Genomic DNA, 21,224 nt, shown 5'->3' on the forward strand with positions numbered 1-21,224 from the left:
AAAACTGGACAATTTTTTTATCTATACAAACGTCCAATTTTTTTAAAAAAACCCATCAAAAATCTGATAAGCTTTTGGCCTTAATGATATATTGTGGCAATGAGTTCCAGAGGGTAACTGAAAGAGAAATTAGAAAAAGCTAAAAGAGCATAGGACCTTAGAACTACCTAAAAAAGAGAGTGGACGATGAGTTAAGGTTGGAATCTCAACCTTAATGTCTTGCGCTCACATATAGAATGTTACATGTTAAAACTGTTCTTTGTATCAATATATTATTTTCACAAATAATACAACATATAATGAAAAGCAGCTTCACTTTAGTTCAATTCTAGGGCTTAGGCCTGCCCCAAAAGCCTAGGCCAGCCTGAAAGCTTCTTTTTCACTAACACAAATGGTCCAATAAACAATATTACTTCACCAATCTTGTCTCTCTAATATCCTGGGACTGACAAAGCTACAACACTGCACAGTCTTGCACCAGTAAAGTTTTGTCACTGACTTCAGTGGAAGCAGAATCTCACTGCTATGGAGGGAAAGCAAGAGAGATGCAGTAATCATCCTATTTTAGCATTTAGGCTTGAATACGGTTTGCCCTTGCCTAACCTCTCTCTCTAATCGATGCTTAATGTGGTTTTGAATTGCTAATCTACATTAAATTTCTTTTATGCAGAGTCATCCAGGACCAACATATGGTTGAGGAGCAGGGAGGGGGAAAATAACTGATGGACGAGGAACTGTTTTCCTGCTAAGTTTTAGCACAATGTCAACCAGACTAATCAAATGGAATCACCTTACCGCTTGGGTCATCTGAAGTGAGGCTCAAAGCCCTCAAGGGAGTGGAGATTTGCTGGACACATTTTTTTGACACATCCAAGGACTTTAGGAATCATCCAACTACCTGGAGCCCCTGAGCTGAGAAGGAAAGAAACTTGACTGCTCCACATTCTAGAACAGGATCAGGAGTACGCCACCACCAGGATTATATGGTTCCTCTCCCCTTTTTTCTTCCAGGGGTCCAGGTTAGAATCTGTTCTTCTGACAGCAGGACCATTGTTACTAAGCAGCATGTAACAAAACCCACATTCCCAGTATGTACGTCAGGGAGCTCTGTTATCCCAAAAGCACTGAATTTAATATCTTATATAAATAGTGCACAGGACGGAAAAGCATTGTGATTAAAAGATGACCCAAAACATTCCTTTGTAGGCTAGTCTTAGAAATTCCCCAGGTAAAACATGGTAAACCCACGACAAGGATTTACAAACAATAAATGTTTTTTGCTGAAGTATCCATTATTTCTATAGAACTGAAAAAGACTCGGAAGTAACCTCCACCTTGCAAGCCCGTCTGCTGCAAGGTGGTACTAGAAAATTCTTTTAAAACTGCACGTGCCATTGAATGTTTCCCTCCATATGTATATAAAGATTTCCCACTGGCTAGAGAACTCTCTTTTCTCCAGGATGGGCTCCTCTTCTTACAAGACACATCCAGCTATCATGGGACAAGACTCCTCTTGCCAAAGTTTAAATGTTTTATTATTTTTTTCCCACAGCCTCTGGGAATTATTCTGATCTGACCAGGCTGGTGTAAATCAGAAGTAACTCCAGTGATATCAGTGAGGTTCCACTGAAATCTGGTTTCAGTAAGAAACAGGCAGTGCATTATTGAATTCCTTACACAAAAATGGTCCTTAGTGTTTATAATGTCAGAGAGTGGTTTACTTGCTTGACATTCTTTGAAGATGTAACCAGAAGGTAACTGATCTATCACCATTTTGTTCCCAACTGTTCTCATTGATAAAGTAGCACATTTTCTCACTAAGTACATTTCTGTTCTATTTTTAGAAAGCTTGGGTCTCAGCTTTGAGATCTTGAGGACAGCCTAAGTAGAGGCAGGCTACTGACAAAACCAGGATAGCTGTGCTGCCGCTATGACGACAGGCTAGCAGTGTGATTTCACAACACCCACAACCACAACTACAGCCTAAGAAACAGAGCCTGTAAAATGGGCTAGCCAGACCGGATCTGTGAGACTGTTCCTCACAAGAGGAAATGCCACATGATGCTGACCAGGGACACATTTAATCAGTCCATTTACAGAGCCGATGGGAAATACTTACTAGACCATATGGTCCAAGAATCCATGAGTGCACTGCTGACAAGCTTATTTTTCTCATTGGGACACGAAAAAGGATTCCTCAACCTCATTACTCAGTTCTGGCAGTGCTGCCGTATTTCACCTTTCTGCCACTATTTAGCCAACACAATAGCCCACTACAGAAGAATAGGAGGATTATTTAGGTGCCCAGTTATGGATTTAGGAACCTAACTTTTATTGTCTATATTTAAAAAAGTCTCAGCATCTGGTGGAGTGAAACTGTTCTCACTACAGCGCCTCAAGAACAGTTTTGATAGCTCCTGTGGGTCTATAGTCTCACAAACACAGGCTGTTGCAGGCAATATCTTTTAATGAGAGATTCCAGTAATTATGGAATTGTCCTTACCACACTTATTTGACACTCATGACATGTTTTTCAAATTTTAAAAACTCAAGCGCAACTTTAAACAAAGCAGAAAATGGCATCGGTAAATAACAAACACACAAGAAACGTACCTGACTCGGTATGGGGCCAGTGGCATGGTAGTGGTTACGTCATAGCATAGTGCACATTGGAGCACTACAAATATGAAAATGCCCACCTATAACTTCTATCTTCAGGGGAATGCAAGAAAAGGTTTGCCTTTGTTTATGTGCTGAATGCTCACCTCTCTCTACTGGTTGCTGTAGCAACTTGTAATGATTTCAGATCTTTCAATGCTATGCTAAGCCCTTCCTTGACATGTGAACACCCTGATGTAAACTTGGAATAGAACTGTCTTAATCCCTATGTACCAGGACCTCCGCAGTGCGCTCAGCACTGAGAAAACACATCCACGTCTCCCCAGAGTGATGGATAGCTCTCTCCCTGGCTCCATTTCAAATCTTCAAAGCTTCATGTCATACAGACACATTTTAATACATTAACCTTTATGGAAAAGATCACCTCAGCCTTTATTCTTCTTATTTGGCCCAGTGCAAAATTAAACTATTTAACATCTAATTGGAATAAACTGAATTGCAGGTAGCTTTAAAAATGAATGACAAAATACAATTAAAAAGAGGATCAGACACTTTAATATGGTGGATATGGAGGAATGGGAGGGGAAGTGGAAAGAATGTTATAAGGTCTGTCTGATACACAACCTACCATCAGCTTTTCCCACACACTTCTGTATTAAAAATCACTCTTTCGTGTACAACATGCACTTAAAATTGACAACACGAGGTGTAATCCATTAAATATACTGTCTATAGACAGGAATCATTAGGGATGATAAAAGATTAAAATAAAAAAGCACCAGGGCTCAAAGGCCATTCTAAGATGATGTATATCTGTAGGGATAGTGTCATGCCATTGATCAGAGATCTACTGCAACATGCTATAAGGTCTGGTATTTGGTCCCCTTCTTGCACACATTTTGCTGAATGTACTACTTTGGAAAAGTGACATCACAAGCTCTGGATGGGCGAGGGAGAGGGGTAACATCAGACCCCCAGCTTATTGGCTTGGGTGAGGACGACTTTCAGCACTGGCATGAAGGCAGACGTCTCGCTGAAGTTGCTGGTGCTGACTATGTGGGTGTGGATGTTCAGTCCCTCTGTGTAGTTGCGCGTTTCGATGCTTTTCGCAATGCTGTGCAAGCCGTTGATGATTGCTGGGGAGAGCTGAAATGAAGCCGAGGACACAGAAGGAAGTTCAGCAGAAGGAAATACATCCAGTATGCCAAAGCCAGAAGACTGAATAGCCCAGGTCAAGTATCAAACCACAGTGCTGCTGTGGCACCTGGGTCATCCCTTGAAAAGAGCTAAAGCATTTTGGACCTAAAATGTAGCCTAATGAACTCAGTGGCAGTCTCCTCATTGACATCAACTGACTTTGGTCAGGCCCTTTTATACCAGTGTTTACAGGCTGTTCAGAGGGGAATAATATTAACTGAATCATCAAAATACGAGAAGAAGAAAAAATGCCTGCAGAGCTCTTCTGGGATGGGGCAGGGGGTCAAAGCAAGCCTGTATTCTGGGACATACAGGCAATTGCACACATGACTTTACACCATTATTACACCAGCATCTCCCTGAGTTCAGAGCACCTGTGTTAGTGATGACTATGAACAAGACACATTAATGGTTTTATTGTTATTTATTTACTGACTTTAAGGTCTGTCTCCTCTTCTGTAAGCATGCCACGAGCAAGTGTCAACAACAAAAAGATTTACCACTAAGGAAAGAGGGTCTTGTGGTTATGCCACTGGGGATGGTACCAGGGGTGGCTCTAGCTTTTTTGCCACCCCAAGCACTGGCGGCGCGCCTGCGGGAGGTCCCCGATCCCGCGGATTTGGTGGCTTCCCTGCGGGAGGTCCCTGGTCCTGCAGATTTGGAGACTTCCCTGCGGGAGATTCCCAGTCCCGCAGATTCGGCGTACCCACCACCGAATTGCAGCCGAATCCGAGTGACCGGGGACCTCCCGCAGACAAGCTGCTGAAGGCTGCCTGACTGCCACCCTCACAGGGACTGCTTGGAGCGCTGATGCCTGGAGCCGCCGCTGGCTGGTCCTCAGCAGAGCTGAGTTCAGTAGTTGGCTATGCCACAAAACTTCCTGTGTGACCTTTGACCACTCACTTAGTTCCCCATTTGTAAAATGGGGATGATACTTCCTCTGTCTGATTTGTCTGTTTAGATGGTAAGCTCTTTGGACCAGGGACTCCTATTGTTTGCTTTTAGCACAATGGGACCCTGATCTCAGTCAGGGCCTCGAGGCACTACCACAATACAAATGCCGTAACTCCACCACATGCATGAGAAGTCTGCACACGCTCACAGTGCCAATCGTTCTAGGTAATGCTTAATATGTGAGCATTAAACCTGGATCAATGCCATCTTTTCAAGAAAGTCTCAGAAATGCCTACAGCATAGGAACAGACCTGCGAAATGGTATTCTACTGAAATGTCATGCGTCTAACCAATGATATAATATATATAAATGCAACATCATATGGAAAAAATATTTAAAGACAAAGTAATAAAAGAATAAAACCACTTACTGTCTGTTCCCTAAGTTTGTCATACAGAAACTCCAGGCGTTTGTTGGCATCATCTAATTTCCTCTTCGTTTGCTGCAGGGGAAAAAAGGAAGTGGAGTGGTATTAAGAACACAGTTCTGATCTGATAGTGAGACTATGATTTAGTCACAAAGGGAACCATATAACAAATGAACAGGAGCAACTGAGATTCCCTGATTAGCACTGGACTTTAAGCTGTTTGCTGAGTACCTTTTACCACTGATTTTACTACGAAAGATGAAGACTAGATGATAGTAGAGAGTAGCCAACCCCCACACCTAAGGTTCTGCCCACCTACTGCACTGCAGTAGTACAGCACACGTGTAGTTTGTGAAACATCCTGCGATGTTTTTGGGATTTAAAAATGTGTGACATAAACATATAGTTTACATTTTGTTTTGCAGCTAACTGGAAAAACATGAGTTCTGTTGAATAAAAATAACACTAAGATCAAAACAGCCAGCTGCTGAAGGAATTATTTTGTCCTGAGAATTCAAGGACTGACAGTAATAAAAGACAAAAACAAGAAATGAAATTCACTAGTTTAAAACCTATTCTGATTCTGTTTTAATGGCAAGGCTATTAAGAGTAAAAACAGGAACATGTAAATAAATTCTTACTGCAAGCAGGAAAAAACAAACAAACCCAGGCTACAAAACATCTTTTGTGCCCATTGAGGGTTCTGATTTTGCAGAGACAGAATTTTATGGATGCAGTGTGATCTTTTCTGCCACAAAAATGATATTTCTCTTAGAATAGCAAGTTTTCAACTGTGATAGATTCATGATTCCTGCCCAGGGTGTGGGGTGGAATTTCACCATATTCCACCAAAAGTGCCACATTCATTAGTGAGATGGTGAATTTTCATCCCATGTCATGTTTGTGAACCACTGTGAACAGTAACTTTTGCACGACTAATCAAAGTAAAAACAGAGTCCTCCAGCTGTAAATGGGACAGTGAAACATAGATTCATAGATTCTAGGACTGGAAGGGACCTCCAGAGGTCATCAAGTCCAGTCCTCTGCCCTCATGGCAGGACCAACTACTGTCTAGACCATCCTGGATAGACATTTATCTAACCTACTCTTAAATATCTCCAGAGATGGAGATTCCACCACCTCTCTAGGCAATTTATTCCAGTGCTTAACCACCCTGACAGTTAGGAACTTTTTCCTAATGTCCAACCTAAACCTCCCTTGCTGCAGTTTAAGCCCATTGCTTCTTGTTCTGTCCTTAGAGGCTAAGATAAACAAGTTTTCTCCCTCCTTCTTATGACACCCTTTTAGATACTTGAAAACTGCTATCATGTCCCCTCTCAGTCTTCTCTTTTCCAAACTAAACAAACGCAATTCTTTCAGCCTTCCTTCATAGGTCATGTTCTCAAGACCTTTATTCATTCTTGCTGCTCTTCTCTGGATCTTCTCCAATTTCTCCACATCTTTCTTGAAATGTGGTGCCCAGAACTGGACACAATACTCCAGCTGAGGCCTGACCAACGCAGGATAGAGCGGAAGAATGACTTCTCGTGTCTTGCTTACAACACACCTGTTAATGCATCCCAGAATCATGTTTGCTTTTTTTGCAACAGTATCACACTATTGACTCATATTTAGCTTGTGGTCCACTATAACCCCTAGATCCCTTTCTGCCGTACTCCTTCCTAGACAGTCTCTTCCCATTCTGTATGTGTGAAACTGATTGTTCCTTCCTAAGTGGAGCACTTTGCATTTGTCTTTATTAAACTTCATCCTGCTTACCTCAGACCATTTCTCCAGATCATTTTGAATTATGACCCTATTTTCCAAAGCAGTTGCAATCCCTCCCAGTTTGGTATGACCTGCAAACTTAATAAGCGTACTTTCTATGCCAATATCTAAGTCATTGATGAAGATATTGAACAGAACCGGTCCCAAAACAGACCCCTGTGGAACCCCACTTGTTATACCTTTTCCAGCAGGATTGGGAACCATTAATAACTACTGAGTACCGTTATCCAGCCAGTTATGGACCCACCTTATAGTAGCCCCATTTAAGTTGTATTTGCCTAGTTTGTTTATGAGAATATCATGCAAGACCATATCAAATTCCTTACTGAAGTCTAGGTATACCACATCCACTGCTTCTCCCTTATCCACAAGACTCAGTTATCCTATCAAAGAATGCTATCAGATTGGTTTGACATGATTTATTATTTACAAATCCATGCTGGCTATTCCCTATCACCTTACCAGCTCCAAGTGTTCACAGATGATTTCCTTAATTACTTGCTCCATTATCTTCCTTGGCAGAGAAGTTAAACTAACTGGTCTGTAGTTTCCTGGGTTGTTTTTATTTTGCTCCCATCCCACTACAGAGAAAAGCACTGGGCAATCAACTGCTACTGACTAGTCACGGGATTCTTTCCCACCTCCCACAAAGATAACGTGTACAAGACATTGTTGGGATGAGAAACAAGGGGAGGAGGAAACAGCCTATGATACAAGTAGGTATCAAACCAAAACTACATCTCTAGTTTAAATGTTAGATAGCAGTGCAGTAAATATGACACAACGCCAATTTGTGAACAGTCCACTGAATGCTTACTACATTGACAAAGCCATTATTGTATTCCAGCACCAACATGTCAGCTTACATTAATAATGGAAACCTGTGTCTCTGTCACTGGTTAAAAATATTCAGCATATAGGAGTCCAATAGCCAGTCAATCTCCCTTTCATAACCTACTTACTGTTAGCACAAGCTGAGGAGTAAAAATTATTCTTTACAGCTGCAGTGTTATTGACTCAATGTAAATCTCTCAGAGTCCCTCCGATATTTCCATTGTTTACTTAGAAATGTTTGATTTCTCTAGAACTGGAGTGACAACTCAGGAAATGCACTGAAGCAGATAAAAAGATAATGGACTGGCACTTACAGGAAATGAGCCAGGCACAGCTGTTGTACTTTACCAGTGATAACCCACAATAAAATGCTTCTGCAATAGTAGTAAGACTCTAGTCTAGTCTCTGTACGTTGCCACTAAAGGGCAGCATGATTAAACACTTGAGCAGATCTGAAATCCCATCCTTTAGAACAGGAGTTTGTTTTTTGCAGGGCCTCCCTTTGAAAATATTTCAGGCTGTGATGACTACCCCCATACCATGCCACCCTTACTTCTCTGCTGCTGCTGGCAGCGGCACTGCTTCAGAGCTGGGTGTCCAGACAGCAGCTGCCGCTCTCCAGCTGGCCAGCTCTGATGGTAGTGCAGAAGGTAGCAAATCGCAACCCCCTCCTTCAACAGGCTTGCAACCCCCTTTTGGGTCAGGACCCCCAGTTTGAGAAACACTGCTTTAGACAGCAGTGGTCACATGGTGTGGGAGGACGCAGGCACCACTACAGAGACAAGAGGCACTGAATAAACCCAGTTATTAAAAACTGGTTACCTAACCACTTAATACTTTCCCCCCTTCCCCTCCTTGTGAAGCCTGTTTGCTATCATGAAGCACATGTCACCTTGTGACACAGAGCCCATTGGTGCCAAAAGATAAAGGGTTCTCTACACTGGGTCAGGAACTCCTGACAAACTGACTACACCTAACACATTGCTGCTATATAGAATACCATATGAGATCTTAAATGAAAGCCAGGATCATGCTGGGCAAAAATATCACTGTGAAATGTGTGTACTCATTATATTTAAGAAGTGATGTCAATATACTGAAAATTTGTCCTTACAAGTTTGTGTCCAGATGTTACTCCCCAGCAAAGGTGAAAAACTGGTTTAGCCAGACAAAGGGATGTATATTTGCATGACTGCTTAGGTTCATCTATAGATTAAGCATGGTAAGCCAAACACAATGGGAGCTACGCCTGCATTTCAAGTCAACATATGGCTGTGAAATAAACAGATGTATGGGAAGACACCTTGGAGCCAGTTCCCCAGGAAGGGAATCACTGGGGTCTCCCCATCTTTGGGAACAAAATCTTGAGTTTTTGGAAATATAAACAACAAAAAGACTTTCTGTCATCTATCGACTGAGGAAACCGCTTAAAGGACAGGGGTATTCATGAAAACAAGTATCTTAGCTATGACTAAAACAGCTCTGTTAAAGCCTGAATCCTTAGGAGAGAGCATATTATTTCAAACAGGAAAAGGTGACCATCCATAAGTGTAGACCTGGGATGGCATTTTATGTTTTGTTTTATTTGAAATTTACTCTTCTAATTATTCTTACTCATTAGCTCTTAAAATCTTAACCTTTGTTTTTAAGTTTGTATTTGTTTTAGCTATAAAGAGATTGCAGTGCTGTCTTGCTATAAAGGATCTGATCTCGAGTTGCTCCAGTCAAGCTGTTCCCTTCAGGGACAGCTTAGCTGGTAATGCCCGTGAGTGCCCAGTGACAAGGGCTGGATATTCCAGAGGAAGACGCTGGCAGATGGGACTCAGGGGCTGGGTGTGTGACTGTCACTAGCCCGCAGAGAGAGGTTGGGGTTGTGGACATCTGGAAGTCAGGGCTTGTCTGGGGCCACAGGCTGTTGCTTTCAGGGAGCTGAATTACAGCAGGCATCAGGCAAAGCTGCTTCATGCTGTGGGCAGGTGGTGATGAGGCACCTTGCACCCTGAATCCCACTGGGGAGTGTCACACACCTATCAAAAATGGAGGCATACAATGATCCGTCTGCCCTGTCTCTCAGCTCGGATGCACAATAGCCTCAGCTAATACTCAACTTGGCATATGAGATTTCTTGCTCCAGTTAAAGGAATGGGCTAAACAGACAAACAATGACATGCCAAATCAGCTTAGCGTAGCTCCTACCTTAAGGGGGTGGGTTTGGTGTGAAGAGAGGCAGAGGAATCCCTTTTCTTCTAAACAGAAACACAGTGGAGATCCCATTGCTCTCCACTTCCCAACCCAGACCAGAGCTCCAGTTCTTCCAGCTGGAAGAGAGCCAGAAGGGAGCCCAACGATGCCACTAATACAATGGATGGACTTTGCCCTTGCGGACAGAAGGAATTCCTCCTGCCTTTCTCCCAGTGGCAGTGCTCTACCTAGGCCTACTTATCCAGAGACAAAGTGATCCAGACCTGGAGCCATGTCTCCTGCGTGGTGGGGCAGATCATTAGCACTAGGCCACAGCACTAGTAAAGATCTGAGGTAGAATCCTGCTCCCACCGAAGTCAATGGGAGTTCTGCCATTAACATCAGTGCGGCCAGGATTTCACCACCCTTGATTGTTTCCCATTTGAAATGCCTGTGGTTCTTTGCTGCACTGTTGCTGAATGGCTGCCATGTTCTGTCCCCAACGTGGCTGCCTCTCAGTGGTGAGTGGGTTTCCATCTACAGTCTGTGTCTGATTTATGTTTGTAAAGTGCCTAGGGATCCTTTGGGCCAGAAAGAGTTAAAACGAATGAGAGATTTATCACTGGTTAATGCAGTCACCACGGTGTATGTCTAATTAAAATACTTCTGCATCATAGAGTGCCGCTCCACTAATAATCACCCAATGCAAAGACCTACTGGATCTGTGGCAGATGACAGGCATCTCTGGATGAGAGCTTCAAATGTGGTCTTCAGAATAAGGTGCTCATCAGGAATAGGCTTCTTTGTAATCTTCTCCGCTGGCAACGACTGCACATGCTAAAGAAGAGAAGATGGGGTACTAAAGTCACTTTGGAAACTCCTCCGGAATTGTAGGTACTCTATCATTGTTTCTTAAACTCGTCCCAAGTTACTAACAATCTGAGCACGTTCACGTGCTCCTCCCCTCCATGTCTGCGGAGCTGAGATCATTGAAGAGGCAACATTAGCAGTGTCTCAGCTGGGGAGTGCATCCGATGTCTCCTCTTCAGCAGCAGCTGTGAAAAGCAGGGTAGTTGCAGGGAAAAACTACTCGATTAGCCTGACTGCCTGGCTCAGGGTAGTAGCAAGTGCAAAGCAGCAGCGACTCGGTGGTTATGGTTATAAAGGGACAACTCTGAATGAAGATGGTGGATACAAACCCCACTGATGCTCTTTCAGCTGTGTAAGATCCTGCTACTCATAGTGGGATGAACACCTCCTGGTATTAGTCTTGTTCTGGTTGGGGGGAAGGGGATGCATGCTCTGAGGTTGAGGTTGGTCGATATAAACAAAGGATGGGTGGGAGAAGGACACAGGAGATACCTGTAATAACTGATATATAATCTATGTCCAATGGTTGCCATTACATTGTTTGTTATGATTATCGGGGTTAATTCCAGCAGAATTTCCTGGCATCTCTGCAGGAAAGGGGATGATGGCTTCAGATTGCCCCATTCACAGATACCTAATGGGACAGGCATTGCTACCTATGACCAGGCTGAGATCAACCATCAGGAGGGGACCCAGTATGGGAGGTACTAATCTGTAAGCCCATGGAGGGTCTGTCAGGCAGGAAGCTGGGGGGGGAGGAGGTATAGCTCAGTGGTTTGAGCATGGGCCTGCTAAACCCAGGGTTGAGAGTTCAATCCTTGAGGGGGCCACTTAGGGATCTGGGGCAAAAATTGGTCCTGCTAGTGAAGGCAGGGGGCTGGACTCAATGACTTTTCAAGGTCCCTCCCAGGTCTAGGAGACTGGTATATCTCGAATTATTATTATTATTTTTTTTATTAAGCTGGAAACACAGAACCTTGGGACTGACAAACAGAGAGAGTCTAAAGCGGTGGGAGGAGGGGGAGGGAAGATGGGGGGCACAGGGACCATGGAAAGCAAAGTAAACTCCGGCCCCCAGAAGTGGGGGTGCCCGGGAGAATCTAGGTCAGACAGATATGCCTGTAGATTGTTGTGTTAATCCTCCTGTTTCCTTGTTATGCTTGGTCATACTGTTAAAGTCACAAAGTACTTTGGTTTGTCAAAGCTGTACTGGGTCTCTACATTCACACTGGTCACAGCTGTGAAAGAAAGGCTGCTGGCGGTCAAATTTAGTCAGGCTGCTCAGCCATCACGGTTGGTGCACAGGAGGCTGCAGCCCACCCTCTTGGCTGAGAGTGGGAGAATCGTGAGATTCTACCCTGGAGACGCAGCAAAGAATCCTGTGGCACCTTATAGACTAACAGACGTTTTGGAGCATGAGCTTTCATGGGTGAATACCCACTTCTTCAGATGCATGTGGTGGAAATATCCAGGGGCAGGTATATATATGCTAGCAAGAAAGCTAGAGATAACGAGGTCAGTTCAATCAGGGAGGATGAGGCCCTGTTCTAGCAGTTGAGGTGTGAAAACCAAGAGAGGAGAAACTGGTTCTGTAGTTGGCAAGCCATTCACAGTCTTTGTTCAATCCTGAGCTGATGGTGTCAAATTTGCAGATGAACTGAAGCTCAGCAGTTTCTCTTTGAAGTCTGGTCCTGAAGTTTTTTTGCTGCAGGATGGCCACCTTAAGGTCTGCTATAGTGTGGCCAGGGAGGTTGAAGTGCTCTCCTACAGGTTTTTGTATATTGCCATTCCTAATGTCTGATTTGTGTCCATTTATCCATTTCCACCACATGCATCTGAAGAAGTGGGTATTCACCCACGAAAGCTCATGCTCCAAAACGTCTGTTAGTCTATAAGGTGCCACAGGATTCTTTTCAACCTCATGAAGAAACTTGCACAAATACAGACAGATATCATCTTCCTTTCCAAATGCAAACGGATGGACATCATACCAAATGGACTAAAGGTAAAAAATCCACTGCTATCTACATACTACACAGACCACAGTGAGAGATTATGTCATACTCTATCAAAAAAACTGAGGAACCACCTGATCAGCATCCTATACAGCAAACAGGAAAACATCAGAAAAGAGCTCTCCAACCTGGAGACTCTCATTAATAACCAAACTTCTATACAAACGGACTTCACTAGAATAAGACAGGAGATCTACATTACTCACTTCACCTCTCTTCAAAGGAAAAAGGACTGTAAGCTGTCTAAACTCCTACCTGCCACATGGGGCCACAACAGTGGTACTCCTAACCCACCCAGCAATATCGTCAATCTATCCAACTACACACTCAGCCCAGAAGAAAAGTCTGTCCTATCTCGGGGACTCTCTTTCTGCCCTGCCACCCCCACCAACATGATACAGTTCTGTGGCGATCTGGAAGCCTACTTTCGCCGTCTCCGACTCAAAGAATACTTCCAGGACAACACTGAACAGTGCACTGATACACGGGTGCCCTCCCACCAACAGCACAAGAAAAAGAACTCCACATGGACTCCTCCTGAGGGTCGAAATGACAGCCTGGACCTATACATTGAATGCTTCCGCCGGCGTGCACAGGCAGAAATCGTGGAACAACAACATCGCTTGCCTCACAACCTAAGTCGTGCAGAACGCAATGCCATCCACAGCCTCAGAAACCACCCTGACATTATCATCAAAGAGGCTGATAAAGGAGGTGCCGTTGTCATCATGAACAGGTCTGACTATCAAAAGGAGGCAGCCAGACAACTCTCCAATACCAAATTCTACAGGCCACTTCCCTCAGATCCCACTGAGGAATACACTAAGAAACTACAGCATCTACTCAGGACACTCCCTACACTAACACCAGAAGAAATCAACATACCCCTAGAGCCCCGACCAGGGTTATTCTATCTACTACCCAAGATCCACAAACCCGGAAATCCTGGACGCCCCATCATCTCGGGCATTGGCACTCTCACTGAAGGACTATCTGGATATATGGACTCTCTACTCAGACCCTATGCCACCAGCACTCCCAGCTATCTCCGCGACACCACTGATTTCCTGAGGAAACTACAATGTATTGGTGACCTCCCAGAAAACACCATCCTAGCCACCATGGATGTAGAGGCTCTCTACACAAACATCCCACACACAGATGGAATACAAGCTGTCAGGAACACTATCCCTGATGATGCCACAGCACAACTGGCTGCTGAGCTCTGTGCCTTTATACTTACACACAACTATTTCAAATTTGATGACAATATATATCTCCAGATCAGTGGCACTGCTATGGGCACCCGCATGGCCCCACAATATGCCAATATCTTCATGGCCGACCTGGAACAACGCTTCCTCAGCTCTCGTCCACTCACACCCCTTCTCTATCTACGCTACATTGATGACATCTTCATCATCTGGACCCATGGGAAAGAGACTCTGGAAAAATTCCACCATGATTTCAACAGCTTCCACCCCACCATCAACCTCAGCCTGGACCAATCTACACGGGAGGTCCACTTTCTTGACACCACGGTGCAAATAAGTGATGGTCACATTACCACCACCCTATATCGAAAACCCACCGACCGCTATGCCTACCTTCATGCCTCCAGCTTCCATCCCGGGCACATCACACGATCCATTGTCTACAGCCAAGCACTGAGGTACAACCGCATCTGCTCTAACCCCTCAGACAGAGACCAACACCTACAAAAGCTCCACCAAGCATTCTCAAAACTACAATACCCGCACGAGGAAATAAGGAAACAGATCAACAGAGCCAGACGTGTACCCAGAAGCCTCCTACTGCAAGACAAACCCAAGAGAGAAACCAACAGGACTCCACTGGCCATCACATACAGCCCCCAGCTAAAACCCCTCCAACGCATCATCAAGGATCTACAACCCATCCTGGACAATGATCCCACACTTTCACAGGCCTTGGGTGGCAGGCCAATCCTTGCCCACAGACAACCTGCCAACCTGAAACATATTCTCACCAGCAACTGCACACCACACCATAATAACTCTTGCTCAGGAACCAATCCATGCAACAAACCTCGATGCCAACTCTGCCCACATATCTACACCAGCGACACCATCACAGGACCTAACCAGATCAGCCACACCATCACTGGTTCATTCACCTGCACATCCACCAATGTAATATACGCCATCATATGCCAGCAATGCCCCTCTGCTATGTACATCGGCCAAACTGGACAGTCTCTACGGAAAAGGATAAATGGACACAAGTCAGACATTAGGAATGGCAATATACAAAAACCTGTAGGAGAGCACTTCAACCTCCCTGGCCACACTATAGCAGACCTTAAGGTGGCCATCCTGCAGCAAAAAAACTTCAGGACCAGACTTCAAAGAGAAACTGCTGAGCTTCAGTTCATCTGCAAATTTGACACCATCAGCTCAGGATTGAACAAAGACTGTGAATGGCTTGCCAATTACAGAACCAGTTTCTCCTCTCTTGGTTTTCACACCTCAACTGCTAGAACAGGGCCTCATCCTCCCTGATTGAACTGACCTCGTTATCTCTAGCTTGCTTGCTAGCACACATATATATACCTGCCCCTGGATATTTCCATTACATGCATCTGAGGAAGTGGGTATTCACCCACGAAAGCTCATGCTCCAAAACCTCTGTTAGTCTATAAGGTGCCACAGGATTCTTTGCTGCTTTTACAGATCCAGACTAACACGGCTACCCTCTGATACTTGACAGGATTCTTTGTTGCTTTTACAGATCCAGACTAACACGGCTACCCCTCTGATACTTGATACCCTGGAGACGTAAAGCCTTGAGGCCTGAAGTCTGAACGGGGTGCATTCAGAGAGATCTCTGAAGGGGGCAGAGATGCTTTGAACCATGAGACGGTTTATTTGATTTTGCCTTCTCTCTCAGCCTCTCTCTGGATTTGTCTACATGAAAAAATTGTACTGGTTCAACTTAAATTGATTTTTATACCCATTTCAACTGTGCAAACTCCCATGTGGACATTCTTACCTCAGCTTAAGAGTGGCTTATTTCAATTTAACGGAAACCAATTCCCAATCGACTCATGCTAAACCAAAATAAGAGTGTGCACACAGACTTTTGAATCAGTTTAATTAAACTGGTGCCACTTTCTCAAGTAGTTGAGGCCTAAGATGAACAGAGAACGTTCTCATTCTGTGTCTGTTCTGTGACTAGCACAATCAGTCCCCAATCCTGGAGGGGGTGGTTAGGTACTACCGGAATACAAAACAACATCTTAATTACCGTTACCTGTATGGTATTGCCAATTGGAGCTCCTGGTGCCCCCTCTGTACTAGTTTTTGAGATAGCCGGAGGCATGACTGACTGCCCCAGGGGCTGCTGAATAGGCTGGAAAGGGTTTTGTAAAATGGGCTGCCCTGATGGAAGATGCGAGGGCTGAAATGTAGCCTGGGCTGCAGGTGGCAGTGAAGTTGGCGGCTGCTGCATCTGGGATTGTGGATCCAGGAGAGGATTCATTATTGGGGATGTGATGGGAGCAGGAGGCATGAAGTTATCAGGTATCTAAAGAAAATCAAACAAAAAGTTTACCATGCCTTCTCTGTTCATTATTTCCACAAAAAGGGCTGTATTGTACTAACCCTGTCTTTCAAACACGATGCACCTGTAATACAGAAATGTAGAAAACAATCCCTCTCTGCGAGCTCCTTGTACATTTTTACTTATGACATATAAATTGGCACTGTTGTACAAGTGATAGATAACCAGTACATAAAAGGTCTCTGTTCCAAAAATCTTGTAATCTAAAACCCCAATCCAGCAAACACTTACACACATGCTTAACTTCAAGCCAAAAGGTTAGTCACCAATTTAAAAAGCATGTGATTAAGCATTTACAGGATTGGGATCTACAGGCAGTAGTGGGTACAACGTAGTAGAATACACTATGGAACTCACAGAGTGGCACACAGTCATTAGAACACGGCATTTTTCTTTCAAGAAAATGAAAGCGTAAATGAGAGTGAATCTCAGTTAACAGAAAATTAAGTCCCAAATATCCAGATTACTTAATGATAGCATTACTCAGATGGGAGATAGTCTACGAATACTTCATTTCTTATTGTTTTTTAATCTGTATTGATATTTTAAGATCTTCTTTGCAAGAACAGTTTTTTATTCTCGTCTGTAAAGTGCCTAGCCCACAGCTAACACTATACAAACAATACACTTTTCAAATGAGAGTCAAGCCTCTGGCAAACAGATTTCTATTAAGTCCAATTATTAGTGCCTTTCAGAACTAGTGCCTAAATGTTTGTATGTACATACTCACAAAAGGCTACAAAGGTGAGTGTGTTTTGGAGAGGAAAGAATCAATGACTAAATGGGATGCTGGTTTCTGTTACAACTACAGTAATGTGAAAAACAAACCCCAATTAGACTTTCCACACTTTTTAAGGGTATTAAAGGAAACAGCAAGAAAGTCAAAGATGTTAAGTATAGTTCTGGTTGAATGAAGCTGTAATTATGCCTGGTTGCTTGTCACGGCATGTTTTGGTCACGCAAAAACAGCAAAACTCGCAGCTTTAGCTATAAAAAAAGAAAAATCATGGCCCTCAATGTTTTCAATAATAAATATTAAGTCATTAGTCATGGGAAATTATTTTTAAAAAAGCCTTGTTGGGAGGAGGGGAGAAATGCAAAATATTCTTTATTTTACAATAAAAAAAGTTTTAAAACTATTTTATAATATTTAATTGTTTAAAAACCATTATGAAACCCACACACTATTATACTGAAAATACACAGTAAATAAATCAGTGCGTAAATATTCATGATGGAAGCTTGGATGGTACCAATTAGGGCGGGGTGACAAAGATCATGACTTTTTATTGAAATAACTCCCCAAATCTAAAGATCAGGTTGTGTTATAGCAGCCATGGCTATATCCAAAACATTCCGCAACAACTAATCCAATTACAAAGTATTTTCTAACCAATTTATCATCAAGGCATTATCCATACTGGTATGCTTCCTCCTCCTCTTTGAGAGTATTAACCCCTCTAAAGTTACCCCAGACTGGCAGCTTTGGAGACCAAAGCCCTGAATTTGTCATGTATAGGAACAGTGCAAGCTTCCCCAACTCCATGCTGCCAGTGATGTATGGTAATCCTGACCTGGACAGACAAACAAACTCCACGGGTTACTAGTTACTGTTGTTTTGTCTCTGTGCACATTCACAACCTTATTCTGTGTGCTCAGGCTGCCATGAAGAAATGGACAGATCACCACTTTCTCATTTCACAAGGCCCAGTATGACAGCTGGCAGATGCAAGAATTTTGATCACTGCAAGATGTTCCACAATGAACCCAGACACTAGAACTGAAAGGCTCATTCTACCCTAATAGAAGTGTCATGAGCGCCTCACTCCCGCTATCTACGCTGGCCATGCTGCATTTTCCCACCCAGACTCTTTGATAAAGGTAAAGTTTTATATCATGGTCTCTCATCGTGACACCTCTCACACCATTAGTAAATACCAGGGACCAGATCCTCAACTTGTGGACATTGTTGTAGCTGAGAGAAGTCAATGGAGCTATGACAACATACACTAACTCAGGGTCTGGCCCTAGGCAAACATATTCACGATTCACCTGCTTTTCTGCAAATAACAATGGTCCACAGTATTTTTGCCCCAAAATGTGACCATATTGATTATTAACAACAATTTCCCCAAGAACTCAGTCTCCTTTGAATACATATTTCAGGGTGTTTATGAATGTATTTCAGAATATATGCTGAAAATTTACAATTCTTCCTTCCCTTTAAATGCAACTTTTATTCATGATGCTATTAAATTGCTGTTTGATGATAACACTTCATTTTTCTTCTTCCAGCAATTGTTTTCATACCATTTAGTTAAGAGACTGCTTTTTAAAATGCATCATACAGTACCTTCTTCTTCTTTGTCATTCTGTTCAATGCAGGAGGATCGTTCCAACCATTCTGAGGTCCTATAACAAAAAAAGGCAACGTTAATCATGTGTTAGAATCCTAGAAGATGGGGAACAGACCTATTTGCCCCACTACACCTCCAAATTACTGCTCTACTAACATCTAAAACTCTTAAGCAAGGCTGGCTCTGCCAAAGTTGTAAAACTGGTGGTTACGTGACCTGCTCACCAAAGTCTGGGTTCTCAAATCTGCTACTGCACCACTAATTGTGCTAAGCAGCAAGCCCTGCAGTTCATCACACCGAAAGCCCTTGTGCTCTATCTGCCTTAGAGAGGTTACTTTCTTTATAGCTAAGCTGGAGTTTGACCTATTCATCTTGAGCTTCCCCTCCTGTACATCATACAAATCCCCTGAATGCACTAAATTAAACTCCTAGTGGTCAACATAAAAAGCAAACTACCAACCTCCGATCTCCCAAGAGAGCAATGTTGCACTGCCAAACCCTCTAAATTTTGGCAGTGTTGCTGGCAGAAACACAGTTAGGACCGCACAGCCAAAATATGTTAACATAGTCTCTCAGTTATCAGTTTTGCTACATCTGTTTGTAACGAAACAAATCAGACCATTTGCTGGGCAATTTCTTTTGCACAACCACGTTAACGTTATGATAAAAGTTAATCAATAGTCGATACCTCAAAGAAGTTTGGAAAAAAGCAGTTAAAGGGCACCAAATTCTGCTTAAGATATTTTCTGAATGTTGCTGCTCTGTGTTTTTGTGAAGGATGTTTACATAGCAACAAGATGTGTTCTCCAACAACAACAAAAGGAAAACAGAGAGGATACTCCAAGTGAAGAATAAACATCAGAAGGGCTCCTAAAATCCTAGGTCACACTCACCTGTGCACTCTAGAGAGAGAGAAGGCAGTTATAAACCAGGTTTACAGCTGCGTTGGGTCACAAAAGCAGAGTAGGGCTGTCTGAGCAGACTGGTGATTCTGACCCCTTGGCATTCAGGCCAATGTCAGTAGTAATGAGGACAGAGAAATACGGAATACAGGCTAACTGTTACTAAATCATTTTTTCAGTGGTTTTCATGAGAAATCAGGTCATTAAAAGAAAGCGTTTTTTGTGTACTTGCAAAATTTGCAGTACAAAACTTAGATTAGTGAATTAAAAATTGTTCCAGTATTTCATTATCCACGTTTAATGGGGACCACTGTATTAAAACTCAACATTAATGCTGCTTAAACTGGGGTAATGAGGATTTATTGTACAAAGCCACAAAAAGCCAAAAGAAAAAAATTCAATGGACTTTTTTCACCACAGTGTTTTTCTTTTAATAAACTACGAATTTATGTTCACACAGTGCTCTGTGTTACTTCAGTACAGACTTAACTGGACTCTAAATTTAACAAGCATTTGAGAGTTTTGTTAAACAAGTTCCATAGCCATCATGCCCATAAGACCTTAAAGAGGCCTATTAAACAATTAATTGAAAATCTTTTATCTGACTTCTTGTTAACCAAAACTCAAGGTCACATCCCCTGACCAACAAGATCATCAGGTATTATTTCCTCTACCTATATGACACATCAGTTTTCATAAGATTTCAGAGATGGAGAGCCTGGCTTTTGTAGCACAGACTATGACATCAAATTTTTTTAGCATAACTAATACTGCTAATAATTGTATAGAATTCAGTTAAAATGCATCAACTCATTTCTGTGGTTAAAAATTCCAGTTCTGGTATTATTTATGTTCATTGGGGTATTATAAAATTGGATTCAATTAAAAATGTATTGACAAAGAGCATTGAATTTAGTGTACTATGAGGGTCACATGCATTCCATTAATTTCACATTGTGGCTTAATGATTTCCATTTTATTCTGTAGCTAGTTCACCTTGCAGGGTAGAGGCCTGGTCTTGAGAAGACTGATTTTCTGTAGATAAAATGCAAAAATAACTAAGGCGTTTAAAAAAAAGTAAACATAGCCTAACCTGTAATTATTTTTCTCATAAGCTATTTCATTTCAGCAAGTGTGCAAAGCTTGAATTTTTAATCACCTGACAAAAATATCTAATCTAATTAAATTGCCAGTTTAATAACAACATGAATTAGTGCTATATACTGCCCCGTCAACCCTGCAGAATGACTTTCCTCTGCCCTCCCAAAACATGAGTCTGACTCCTTTCCCATTTAGAATGTCATCATTTCAAGTGGCTCCTAATAATTGTTGCAGAATCCTGACTCGCTTTGTTATCAGGCCAACTGAACCAAGAGACTACTCAGAAACAAAATTCCCTCAACACAATGGCTTCCGCTCAGTAAAGCATTTAAGTATGTGCTCAAAGTGCTAGACTTCAGTAGGACTTAAGCACATGCTTAAGTGCTTTCGTGAATCAAGACCTATATGATTATTTTGTATTTATACTGCATGTCAATA

At 42.7% G+C, this 21,224-nt stretch overlaps 1 protein-coding gene across 18 annotated transcripts in view; it reads right to left on the minus strand.

Moving 5' to 3' along the window:
* Nucleotides 1-2,449: 2,449 nt before the first annotated feature.
* SEC31A (SEC31 homolog A, COPII coat complex component) overlaps nt 2,450-21,224 on the minus strand; it is a 68,946-nt gene continuing 50,171 nt past the window's right edge. For 10 of the 18 annotated variants that reach the window (XM_050945119.1, XM_050945115.1, XM_050945114.1 and 7 more), the window contains 5 exons: nt 18,780-18,838; nt 16,118-16,390; nt 10,659-10,778; nt 5,142-5,213; nt 2,450-3,765 (listed from right to left, as the gene is read on the minus strand). In XM_050945119.1, the coding sequence (XP_050801076.1) occupies nt 3,586-3,765; nt 5,142-5,213; nt 10,659-10,778; nt 16,118-16,390; nt 18,780-18,838 (704 nt within the window). In that variant the 3' untranslated portion in view covers nt 2,450-3,585. Of the gene's footprint in view, nt 3,766-5,141; nt 5,214-10,658; nt 10,779-16,117; nt 16,391-18,779; nt 18,839-20,681; nt 20,721-21,224 lie in introns of all 18 variants that reach the window. The other 8 variants (XM_050945104.1, XM_050945103.1, XM_050945112.1 and 5 more) reach the window with 1 other exon arrangement.

The sequence above is a fragment of the Gopherus flavomarginatus genome, chromosome 3 (genome assembly GCF_025201925.1).
Source record: "Gopherus flavomarginatus isolate rGopFla2 chromosome 3, rGopFla2.mat.asm, whole genome shotgun sequence".
In the NCBI taxonomy this organism is placed as follows: Eukaryota; Metazoa; Chordata; order Testudines; family Testudinidae; genus Gopherus; species Gopherus flavomarginatus.